Raw genomic sequence first — 13710 nt, forward strand, 5'->3', positions numbered from 1 at the left:
TAAATTACAAACGTTTATTAGTACTCTTAAATCAAAGGCAGTCCAAATAAAAATCTTTATGAATGTGCACTTCTTTTGTGAACCTTAAGGCTCGATCTCCCATTTAAATAGCTTGCCGCATTCATTACACTTGTAGCTTGGGGGTTGATGCGTGCCTTTTTTTGTAGTAATACAGGTTTTGCCTACTTTTCATCAACTTGCCACACAGTTCACAAACGAACTGGCCTTCTGGAACTCCATCTGGTTGTTGTTCACATATTTGATTGATGCCTTTTTAGAGATCCAGGTGCTGTAAATTCTTTCTTGTAAAATAAACATTTTTCTAATGACATGCTGACAATTTTCGCAGAGGAACCTGTATTGCACCCGTTGATTAAACCCCTCGCCACACAAATTACAGGTGTGCTTATAAGTAAAGGTGTGGTTGTTCTTTGCATGTAATGTCAGTCCAAACTTTGATCTACACGATTTTCCACACTGGTCGCACATTTTAGATACCAATGTTAATTCTTTGACAGGAGTACTTGTATCTTTTGCTAAGTGAGTTTTAAAATGTCTCTGTAGGTTAGGCATTTGATTTGTTGAGTACATGCAACTGTCACACTTGTGTTCCATATTCTGTCTAGTTTTCACCTCTTCAAGTCCATCTGTAAGACAACTTTACGTCAGTCAATTAGTAAACATTGCATAGCATCAACTTGGAGTATAATGCAATTTATAGAATAAATAAATATATATAGACTAAATCATTGGTAAATAAATGCATTATTCGAGATTTAACTTCACGGGGAAAACCCAAACAAACATAGGTACCCATTCTAGAAAAGCAAGACGCAGTACAGTGTTATCAATTAACAGTACACTACAACACCCTGTAGCCTCAATTTGCAGTGCACCGTAGTTTTTAGTTTTATACGATTATAAGAAAGAATACGTATTTGTGGATATTGCAACTTGCACATGTTTGAGACAGTCAAAGGATAATTTACATGTCTTGTTTTGTATCAAAGTCCCTGTGATTATTTATTAAATGGACACCTTTGACAGATTCTCAAATTGACGATGAGCTCACGTGTTATTTATGCAACAATAGAATGTGTCGTTTCAAATGGCGTTTCAACGACGGAAATATATTCGCAGATTATCCAGCAACATAAATCGCCACCAAGTCATAGCACGCGTGATATAACTTACCTTGGTGAGTTGATGTTTACGTTCCCCTCGCTTCAAAGCTTGCAATATCATGTGTACGATGCTACAGGTTGCATAGTACCAAAGAAGAGAGTACCGTGTCAAGGTTCGACGTGCACTGGAGTAAAAGCAGCTGTGGGTGTGATTGGTAGTAATATGTGACATTGATTATTTGTGCAAATACTGTTATCCATTGACAATAAATAAATACACTTTTATTTGTTATACAGTTGTTATGCAGTATATACCAGAGGTTGAAACTAATGCGGGGTACCCCCAAATATGGAACTGCAATTTCCAGCAAAAATGACGGTTGCTATTAAAAACATAAATTAAATCTCTTAAATGATACGTGACCCCCCATTTTCTTGCAGCTAGATTAGATGTGAGGTGCCACACTTTCTATTGCTGTACTTCCTGGGTGTGTTAAAACGCTGATTATATCAGTTTTATTAGTAAACGTTAACATTATCGGCAATAGGAATTGATTTGGTCTAATGAAACCTATACGGTGACCTTGTCGGTGCTCGAGATAGTGTTCGACCCATATATACATTTTAAAATATATATATATACTCTTCAAAAAAAGTATGGAAATTCTAATAAGAATTTACAATTGCCAAAAGTGTACGGTATATTAATGGTTATATGATAATAGTGAATTAATTGGGCAAGCATTACAACCGGTAGTTCAGTATTACAGTAGGTTTTATGACCACCAAAGATCTTGAAGGACGATTGGGGTCAAAAGTAAAATTTGAAACTTGACGGTGGTTTTTATCAATAAATCGCAAATTCAAACAATAAAAATGACTAAAAACAACACAATAACAGCTGTATGATCAACAGAATGAAAAAGATTGACAGAAATAGTGTTCCACAGTGATTAAGGGACCTTCCTGGCAATCGTCAAAATCGAGAATGACACCCCACGCACGTGTACGGGGCAACTGCGTGATGCACGTGCAAACTATGGAATGTGTTTCGGTGTGTTGATAAACAGACCTGAACGTTCTTTACTAGGATGTCTGTGGTCAAAACGTATGTTCTGTCTAATAGTTGATATTATCATTAATATTTCAGGTTCCCCTACTTTTTTTTGAAGAGTAAAGATTACTTAAAATGGCACGCTGTTAACATCTATGATTGTGACCGTCACAGCAGACTTGTAATCCCTAACTTTTTCCAAAAGGAGGGTCACGGGACACATGTGTTTCCCACCCGCCCCGTTTCTAATTTGCTGTCAATGTTAAAGTTGTGAATTCCAGTGTAATGAACAGAATAACAAGTTTTGTTCCGGACAATATTTGGTCGCATTCATTACAGTCGTAACGATGTCCGACTGCACACTGATTTTCAAAACAAAATTACATTGCTCGAGGGCACAAAGCAAAGTTTGTACGGGGATCGAAGGTATGCTCCCCCGTAAAAATTTGAAAACCAGATGTCCTGAAATGCAATTCCCTACATTCCGTAAGTAAAATTCATCTCTGCCTTAAGATTTACTGCCAATCAGAATTATTGGGTGGGGGTGGGGGCTGCATAAGAGATAAAGATTACAATTATGCTGTTACAGGGTCTGTGAAATGTATTTGAAAGTGCGTTTTGAGGGTGGAAGGGCAGATGTGATGTCCCAGGAAACCGATAAAGTTTTTAGTTTCTTGTTTTCAAATATAATTGCTTTTCCAGCCTTCTGACCACAATAACAGATACATGTATGTAAGATATGTTTATTTTATTTTGTTATTAGATTTAAAAAAAATAAACTCATAATTTAATTTACAAATTTGAAGAAAGAACACAATATAGCTTCAGAAATATTTTTATTTGTTGCTTGTCACACAAGGATGACATTAAAAAAAAAAATCTTTAGCATGTGACCATGTTTGGTTGACACATAACAAAATATTCAACAATCAGCATACAAGAAGATAGCAATTAGACACTACACCTTTAGCAATTGTTCAACAAAATAAATATACAACAAAAGTATCTACATAATTCTTTAATAAAAGACAACACCTGTTCAAATTGCTCTTTTCATAACTGTATTCACTGGTACTTTCTCAAAAATCAAAACAACATGACAACCAGTTGTAATCAAGATCATATCTTTGTTAGAAGATATACGCAAAAGTTTGGGGTTTTTTGTTTTGGGGTTTTAAATTGATAACTTGAGTACCTCATCAGTTTCATACCATATATTGTGTTTGCAAATATTCAAAGAAATGTCTGTCTTTGGTATATTTTAAATTTGCAAAAGACCATAAAATGTGTTACTGTGTAATCTCCTAACACTGTATATATATATGTCATTACATTATTCAAATACACGTACTGATCAATGTTTGGGCAATATGTCTTTTCAATTTTATCTTCAAAAATGATATGATTTTTTAAATACCAAACATGTAATTAAAGTTTTATTGTTAGATTGGCCTCAGGTGTTGTTTTTATTTTGTTACGGTTCGTTGTTCTTGTTGCTTTTTCTTGTAGATGGTTTATTTATTTTATTATTTATTCATATTTTGGTTTTGTTTCATCTGGCTCTATCTTTTAGCTAAACAGAAGTTAATTGTAAAATTTGTGGAGAAACTGTACTTCAAATTCATAGATGAATAGTACATAGTGCGTCAAACATAACCAATATGTTTTCTAAATGTATACGGTTTGAAAGATTTAAAACTAATTATCAAATTACACTGGGTTTTTTTAAAAATGGTATCAAATTCCATCATCGAGAAGAGAAGTAATGAATATTTTAAACCTTAAGGCCCTGACATATGGTCTAAGACAGTTTCATTATTCATCGGACATTCTCAACAATTACATAGTATAACAATTATCACAATTATCAGCATGAAACTACATCATACAAGTATTTACAACATGATCAACAATTGTGTTAAGTACAAACTCAGTGGCAATACTAAATTAAAACCAGCTGCATCATAGAAACTAGTTTTGGTGGGCTAATAGCATCACAGTGTATCAGTGAAAACTAAAATAGTTAATAACTGATATTTAAAAACAAAATGCATCAAGCAGGATTACCAATGTTATAACATGGTTCAAGTAACAAAATTGCATACCATAAGTTCAAATATTATTAAAGAGGAAAAACACCGGTGATATAAGCTCTTAGACTAAACAAGAATCAAGTATAAAATGTTAACATGTTTTTGAATAAAGATCAAGATTTAATACTAAGACTATTTAAAAAAAAAAAAAAATTTTTTTTATAAAGAGTATTTATTGTAAGAGAGAAGAAATAAACAATGATTTTAAAAATGCCTCAACCAAAATATTCACGACTGAGTGTTTGTGAAAAGGTAACATCTGCCTCAACAACTTTAATATTATTAGCATAATAACACTAGAACGTGATTTAGGGTTTATTCATTTCGATCATATATTCTTCATGAAATCAACACAGATATGTGCCATCTTTATTTTGATATGCTCAATGACAATATATCACCAAACCATTATAATAGTGCAAAAAGATAGTAACATTTTAAAAATAATTCACAAAGTTAATATAATACAAGAAAGAAAAAAACAAATAGAGAATACCTAGTTAATGTGTAGGATATCGGCTTTATCATGTGAAGGAGGTAAGAATGGGAAATTCAGATTTCTCATTCGGCCTGAACAGGATAAAGCCGATTTTCTAGTTACAACTAGTTATTATCTTTATCCTAGACCATAAAAATTAAGGGAAAAAGCTATTATGTATGTTATTTCAGCTACAATGTATGATGACCTAGAGGTCAAATGTGCGATTTTGTACTGTTCATGAGTGGCGTCATAATCTGCCAGTATACGTTTATGACTTTCTTTAATCGGTCATCATACTCGGCGGATAGAAACAGTGGTTGCAGGATAAATTAATCTTAATTCGGCTTCAACTTCACATTGTAGAGTGATCATGTTCATATCTCACAATTAACATTATATCAACACAACTGTGTATTATCATTTTATCATCAGTAATAAGAGAAAAGTCATGACACACATTTGAATTTTTTGGTGATAAGTCTACCAAGTAGCTGGACCAATTTCTTGGTACCTAAATGATCTCCCTGGTTTCTTGTAACGTCAGTACATTAATGATAAACAATTAATCTCAGTTACAAACATGTTACAAATTTATCACGAACACACTTAAGTACCCTGTATGCTATTACGGGTCATCTGAAAAGCTGAAATTTAAATTTGAAGACAAAATCCTGCACCAAAATACTCTGTACATATTGCACATCAATCTCTATTAAGAGTGTCTGAAAATAAATTAATATCCATTCTAAATAAATAAATAAATATGTCTCAGGTTAATATACATGTAAGTGGTCATTTCACAAGAAAGATATATAGTACCGGTAATTATTATATATATAAACAAACTTTATTGGAATAATGTTTAAGAGTATCTGACCCCGTTAATCCACAGGAGTGTGAGCAGTACTTCTATTTCTTTCTGTTAAAAAACAAATAATTAAAAAATAAAAAATAAAAAATAAAAATAAAACCAGTTTTCGTGGGATAATTGGGGGACAATATTTCAAAATCTTAGGTGACCAGAAGTCAATTCACCTAATATATTCCTAGGTAACTAACTGTTCAGTTGTGTTATATTTACATAACCAGTACAGTGAGTTACAAGTTGTTTACAAACAAATGTGTAAAAATCAGTCTTGAAAAAACATATAGAATGCCTGCATTTTTGGAATACATGAATAAAGCCTGTAGTTAATAACTTTTAATATTTGAATGTAATTGATTCACAACATAATTGAATGGCGATTCGTGTAAAAAATTGTGCCCTGGATAATTCAGCAGCCATATGGTTATAACTTTTAATTTTTGAACATAAATGATTCATCAAATACCTGAATCGCGATTTATGTGAAAAACTGTTCCCTGAATAATTCAGCAGCTTCAAAACAAAACAACTAGATCTTAGTTTGAAATCCAGAGGTCAATGATGGTGAAATACTATAAATCCAGATATAATCTCTCTTTTTTGAATATTAATTACAATAGTCATAATCTGTGTTGGGTACTGCTTTAAAAAGAACATTTCTACTCACTGTCACAAAAGTGTTATACGTCAAAGGTCAGATGCCATGGTCTCAACAATAATTCAGTTAGAGCTGATACATCAAAGGTCAGATGCCATGGTCTCGACAATAATTCATAGTTAGAGCTGATACATCAAAGGTCAGATGCCATGGTCTCGACAATAATTCATAGTTAGAGCTGATACATCAAAGATCAGATGCCATGGTCTCGACAATAATTCATAGTTAGAGCTGATACATCAAAGGTCAGATGCCATGGTCTCGACAATAATTCATAGTTAGAGCTGACAACCACAAATGGTTATGTCCACTGGTCATGGAAATGTTTTTTATGCTTTGTGGATTGGCTCATTTATCGTCTTGATTAGAAGTGACATTTTCAGTGCAGAGAGAAAGAAAGTCATTTAACTTCCACCCCTATGATATCTGTATCACTACTTACAGAAATAGATTGTAGTACAGAGTTTAGAAACCCTGGAAAAAGAAGCCAGGCTACCGATTTTCAAAGGTATCTTAGCACAACAATATCATAAAACTGTCATAAGCTGTGATGTTACTATGTCAAATTCTATACCATACAACAGTTTTACAATATCATAACGTTAAGTTTAGCTTGGAAAATATGGGTCCCATTTTTATGTTAGTTTTTCAATGTAATGTCATAAGGCTTAAAATAGATGGGATGTCTTTACAATAATGAAATAATAATCAAAATAATATTCTTTAAGATTCAGAATATATTATAATTACATTCAAGCCTTCAGTGAATACATTTTTAACATTTTAACTGAGAACAAAAGAATTTAACAAATTAACACTGGCATGACTTAAACAGTACAAAGTGACAACAAATATTAAAACATTGTTATACATTATCTATAACAATTAAAATACTGGTTTAACCTGATTGGAATTTTTTTTAAAGGATACAAGATTGCATCTTTTTTTCTGACAGGTGGTAACTGCATGACACATATGTATTAATTAATATGTTTGTGTCAATGTAACAACTTCTTCAAAACATAATTACAAAATATAAAAACTATTAATACCCGGTAGTTTTCAATAAAATGATACATTTTTAAGGTGCATCTTAAAAATGTTAACTGGAATTAATTACATGATCACAATTTGAAGATAGGCAGACTTTCTCAAACAGCAATGTCTGTAAGCAGTTCGTGTGACAAAATCACCGTATTATACTCGTAAATGAAGTAATGAGTGTTCTAAAATAAGCACCCTCTCAAAAGGCCACATTTTGATAGCTACATACAGATGACCTAACAATCATTTTAACAACTGACTACATACTTGTAGAACAGGTTCCACTATACTGAGTCTACTGTAATATTTTATACTGAAACGACAGTACCATTTTAACTCACCAGTAAACTCATACTAAGAATAGAAGGATCTATTAAAGATAGCTTACAATGTGGACCTCACTGGACCATGATGATGACCTATATTGTCAGAGCTCTAATAATCGAGAAACCTTGTATCATGCAATCTGGGTTTATGTGCAACAATTGAAATAATATACAATAATATTACTCTGGGGGGAATGGGTTTGTTGTTTTTAATTTGTTTTCATTGTTTTGGCTCTTTTTTTTTTATAATTTGGTTTCATCAATATTGTTAAGTGAAAAAATTAGGGAAGGATAATCATTTTGGAAATAACAAAATTAATATATTGTACAATTTTTTTCAGTGATTTCAAAAAACCCAACAAACTATTATATCAACAATTAATTTTGTTTTAAATGTTTTAAATACTTCTTTGAAATATCATTGTTTGTGAACCTATTCATACAGACACTAAAATCTCCGTAACAAGCTGAAGTTTCAGAAATTTATTTAAATCCAGATATGTACAGCTATTACAGTAACCAGTCTGATGTTTGGTTTTACACCAAACATTTCATTTCTTAAATATAAACAGTACTAGAGTATGAAAAAAATATTTAAATAGTTCAATTACTTTTAATGACATGAACCACTTAACAATAATATAATAACCAGAAAAACATTCCTCGTTTTGGTTAACTCCATATATTTCTTACAAGCATTTACAAAACTATGAGTAAAAACAAACAACAATAATAATGTGCATACCCAATAATCTGATACAATCGTGTGAACTTGTGAGTATTACCAACAAAATATAATAATTAATAATATGTACTAGTATGTTTTCTCACAAACAACAACTTTGGCACTTATTTTGCGTGTTTCACAGGAGAGCTTCGTTAATGACAATGGAACATGCAGTAAGCACCCTCTCCCTCACCCCTGTCCCTGCCCACCCACACCGTAGAAGCCGACCTCTTGGTGCTGTCCATGCAGTCAAATATAAGATAGTACAAGACCACGAAGCATGCATTTCAACCATCTGAAAGTAGAAAGACAAACATTAACTAACACAGAAGCTATAAACTACAGCAGCATGCATGCACTACAAAAGTTAGAAATAAACTCAATTGAAGATTAATTTTTTCAGCTGCTTCTATTTTTTTTTCAGAAGTGAAGATTGTTGTATTTAGTTATTTTTCATTTAAACTTATTTTCGTGCTTATATCCATTTAAGGTTCGAGCACACTGTCCGGGGCACACACCTCAGCTATCTGGATTGTCTGTTCAGGACAGTGGGATAGTTGTCAGTGAGAGAAAAAGAGGGTATAGTGGTCTTACACCTACCCATTGAGTTGTTAAAACTTGCTATGGGTGGGAGCTGGTACCGGGCTGCAAACCCTGTACCTATCAGCCTTGTGTCCGATGGCTTAACCACAACACTGCCGAGGCTGGTATTTAGTCGTGAGGCGTTTCCCACTACCAGTCCCAAAGGGCAGACAAATCAGAACTTCTCACAGCCAGTTAGTCATTGGGGTTTCTTTTATTATTACCCACTGTTTTATTATTAACTGATTCTTAAAATAATAATTACATTACATTATGATATATTGATATCTCATGAAGCATTGTGACCAGTATACATGTAACAGTCACAGTACTCATAGCAGGGTAGTCCAAAAATATACTTAGTACCAAATGTTGCAACATAATTATACTGATAATCTTCTTTTTCTCATTAAAATTATGGTGGTGGTGGTGGTGTGGGGGGGGGGGGGGGGGGAAGTAGCCCAGTAGTTAAGTATTCGCCTGGTATGCAGTAGGTCTAGGTTAAAAGAAATGTTTTATTTAACGACGCACTCAATACATTGTATTTACAGTTAAATGGCATCAGACATATGGTTAAGGACCACAGATATTGAGAGAGGAAACCCGCTGTCGCCACTTCACTTACTAATGGAAAAATATAGAGGGTTTCCACTCTAAGGCTGTATGTCAAAATTACAAATATTTTTTACATCCAATAGCCAATGATTAATAAATCAATGTGCTCTAGTGGTGTCAGGAAACAAAACAAACTTTATGCCTCACAATTGTCCCTTTAAATCTAACATCACAAAACATGATATAATCCACCTGACGTTTTGTCAATAGAACTGGAGGGGTTTTTTTCATGAAATTTTGTAATAGGTTTATGAACTTGAGGTAAGTGTACAATAAGAAAATAAAATATATTTTTCATTACCTTTAAAAGAGTGTATCAGCTACTGAATGAACATATTAAAATGGATGAATGGCTACTAAAAGGGTTTTCAAATGCAACCACAGTGAGAAATGATACATGAAGACGAGCAACAACAATCAAAATAACATCCAAAGATGTACAGGAGAGAGCTCGGAGGACATTTAGAAGCATGAATATGACAGATTACATATTGACAAACACAGAGGCCAATAACAGAAAGACATTGACACAAATGAGATCAAAAAGTCCAGTTATCAATGAAATACAATTGACTATAGTGTAGAATAATGACTTGCTGGGACTATACTCAACAACAAAAGTTTAGCAAATATCTTTTATGACGTCTAAATTTGCCATGGTTGAATAAACTTAAAAGAAAACCAGGTCCTCCTGTTGTATTAAGGCAAAGGTTGATGAGTGTTTATGTTGTTTGTAAATAGTAAAGATTTCAGATGTGAATACTAATTAATAAAAATAGGTTAATTTATAAATGTTATGCCATTTCTTTTAACATTAGCTAAACTTTCATTGTTGAGTATATTTTCAATCCAGTACAACTAAAGACACAGCTTATATTAGTTATTTCTCAATATGAATTCAGTCCAATGCAAACTAATGCATCTAATATTACGGTAGTTATTGTAACTTAATTGCATTCTGTTGTTTTTAATTTGTCAAAGATTCAACTAAAACTAGTTATTTATTTTATTTTTTATTTTTTTACAGTCAGTACAATAAAAGCACAGATTGAACTAGTGTTAGTTATTTCTAGATTTAACTACTGTTTGTTATTTAACTCATCACATTCATGCATGGTCTCAGTTATGAATCCATGCAAATTAAATTTTGTAGAAAACACTTTAATTCAAGTTTGAGTGAACAATAGCCTATAGTAACCCTTTTTGGTGGGTGCAATCCATTTCCATATCAAATTTCGTAACTATGTGCACGACTGAAAACTAAAATCAAAACAAGATTTTAAATGTACAAAAACACCAAAAAGATATATCATGAATTAAAATATACAATGGTTCCAGTTACATTCTATAATATTTGTGTACCAAGGGAAAATATTTACACACAACAATACTTTGATATTAGACAGTAACAAACACATGGAAATTATAGTTGGAAAAAATTCTTAATAAACTATTGCTTCCTACAGTAATTATGCTTACCTATTGTCAGAACTGTTTTAAAATGCTTTTTTTTTTGGTCCTAAAGTCAACCTTCTGAACAAACATATTAGCAATGGCAACCGTACTAAATACTTCTAAAATATATTTTACACCATCTCTTATTTATAAGAATTGAAGATGCCAATGAAAAAATATATTTCACACCCTCTCTTATTTATAAGACAATTAAAGATGCCAATGACAATTTTAAAAAGAAAAAAAATAGGTTTTTCTTCTTTAACTATGATCACTTGCACAAATGACTATGGTCACCTGCACAACTGACTATGATCACCTGTACAACTGACTATGATCACCTGCACAATGATGGATATCAATATTTATAATGATTATATATGAAACGATGAATCCCTTTGATGATTTAAAGCCTATTAACCCTTCCTCCTAGACTGTGCTCTCTTTTAACCAAATAACATCACCTGGTAGATCGTTATCCACCGGGACATCCTCGGATGACTTCTCCACCAACGGTTTCCTGGGATGTTCTTCAGAATGCTCCGTGGAATGTTCCTCAGCACAATCTCCCGACCCATCCGTGGAGCGCCCTGCTGGAATGGAATCGTGTGAAGGAACGTCAGCATCACACACGTGGACCTCATCGCCGCCCACATCTCCATTAGGGAGCAGCGAGTCCTCCCCGTTCTCGAACACAGAGCAGAGCGTCGGGCCCGAGTTTCGCTCGACAATCTCCGACAAAGTCTTGTTGAGTTCGGACGAGTCTTCGAGGGCCTCGCTCACCTCATCGTCGGAATCTTCGTGGCCAGCGTACTCTCCCGTGAGATCCTCGCCTGTCTTAGGAGATACGTTTAATTTGAGCTGTAAAACCTGAAAGATAAAACAATAATCTGTCATCTGGAGTGGACATGTTTAATTTGAGCTGTAAAACCTGAAAGATAAAACAATAATCTGTCATCTGGAGTGGATATGTTTAATTTGAGCTGTAAAACCTGAAAAATAAACAATAATCTGTCACCTAGAGTGGACACGTTTAATTTGAGCTGTAAAACCTGAAAGATAAAACAACAATCTGTCATCTGGAGTGGATTCGAGAAAACCAAAAAACTCAAAATTGCAAGTGAAACCCCTCAAAACCGAACCCTTTGTAAACCAGAAATCCCTCAAAACTGGACCTTTGTAAAATGGAATTCTCTCAAAAACAGACTTTTGTAAACCGGAATTCCCTCAAAACCAAACTGGATACCCCTAAAAAAAAAACATTTTACTAGAGTTAAAACCCCTCAAAACCAGACCCTCTGTCAACCAGAAATCTCTCAAAACTGGACCTTTGTAAACCGGAATTCTCTCAAAACCAAACTGGATACCCGTAAAAACCAGACTTTGTACTTGATCCCATAGGTGTCTGGTTTAGAGGGGTTACACTCTATTTACAAAGCTCTACAAATACATGTGGAATTAAATGTTTGACCTACCTCAAACTTACATGTGTAAACATATGTTTGCTTTTGATTTTAAATTCAGAATGTAAAAAAATTTATTTCGAAAAGATATGAATTTAAAAAAAACCTAGTAATATAGTAAATTATTACAATTTCATCTTTCATTGAGATGAATATCCACGGGTGCAGCTATGAGCTACAAATATAATTTGGGACAAATGGAACTAAACACAAATGTTGATGCTATAACTTCAAACAATGAAGCTACCATCAAGAGAAAAGTAACACCTAATATCTTGTCTTCAGACTTCAGTCGAGGTGAGCCAATAAAGGGTCATCAACGTCAGTGAAAACCCCAAGACTGTGATCACAGTTCAGTGGATTGAACAAATTTGTAGATTTATTGGACAAATGGTGCTTTTCCAATTACATTTAGATGATTTTAATACAAATTTAGGATTTTAGGAGACAAAACTTGAAATGTTAACCTTTTGTAACAAAGAAAAATAGGACAATATTTATGCATTCAGTGAGGAATAAAGACTTAACAAAATATGTCGATCAGGTGAATTCAATCAAAACAAAACTGATCAGTGATCGGTCTTTGTTACAGAGAATTAACAAAAATGTATTCACTAGAATACACTGAAATAGTACCAGTAAAATATATGAAAACTGAAATAGTAGAATAATTATATATTTATTTTGTATCATTATTAAAGGGACTGTTCTGAGGTTGCAACCATTATAAGATGTTTCCAAATGACAAGATTATTTTTTAAAGATTAAAATTACATATTAAATAAAATGTTCTTAATTAGAATACCAGTGTCTGTATATTCATTGTGTCTTGTGCTAATGTTTGCAGAAGTCATTTTTCATTTTACATCATAATATATATTTTTTCATACAAATGAAGACTGATATTCTAAATAGGAAAATAGGACTTAATGTGTAACTTTAGTCAGCAAAAAAGTTCTGTGTTAGTCTAAAACATCTTACAATGAAAGCACACAAGGTCAAGGTCAAGGTGTTCAATGTCCACATTCAGTGTTTGTAGCGCACACCTGGCATGGGCCCAAATGCTGACTTTTACCAGTTCTTCTGTCCAGGACAGGAAACGGTTGGGGTAGGGAGAAAGCGGGATCATCCACACTGGAAAGTGCATGGGAGCACACACAACCCAACCGAGGTCGGAAGTGAACGAGGTAGGTGTTTGGTGGTATGTAATTTACAATGTGTAC

The 13710-nt window shown here is 33.3% G+C and overlaps 1 protein-coding gene and 1 long non-coding RNA gene across 4 annotated transcripts in view; both read right to left on the reverse strand.

Annotated features, from left to right (window-relative positions):
• Positions 1-1243, reverse strand: LOC121384667. Its single transcript, XR_005959420.1, has 2 exons — positions 1195-1243; positions 1-647 (listed from the first exon to the last, which is right to left on the reverse strand). It is a non-coding gene; the product is annotated as an uncharacterized LOC121384667 (long non-coding RNA).
• A 3602-nt stretch (positions 1244-4845) lies between these two features.
• The window catches only part of LOC121384109 (ecotropic viral integration site 5 ortholog-like), a 98540-nt gene continuing 89675 nt past the window's right edge, over positions 4846-13710 (reverse strand). For all 3 annotated transcript variants that reach the window (XM_041514343.1, XM_041514345.1, XM_041514344.1), the window contains 2 exons: positions 11489-11894; positions 4846-8667 (listed from right to left, as the gene is read on the reverse strand). In XM_041514343.1, coding sequence (XP_041370277.1) covers positions 8660-8667; positions 11489-11894 — 414 coding nt within the window. In that variant the 3' untranslated portion in view covers positions 4846-8659. The remainder of the gene's footprint in view (positions 8668-11488; positions 11895-13710) is intronic.

Source organism: Gigantopelta aegis, chromosome 10 (genome assembly GCF_016097555.1).
Source record: "Gigantopelta aegis isolate Gae_Host chromosome 10, Gae_host_genome, whole genome shotgun sequence".
NCBI classification, from domain to species: domain Eukaryota; kingdom Metazoa; phylum Mollusca; class Gastropoda; order Neomphalida; family Peltospiridae; genus Gigantopelta; species Gigantopelta aegis.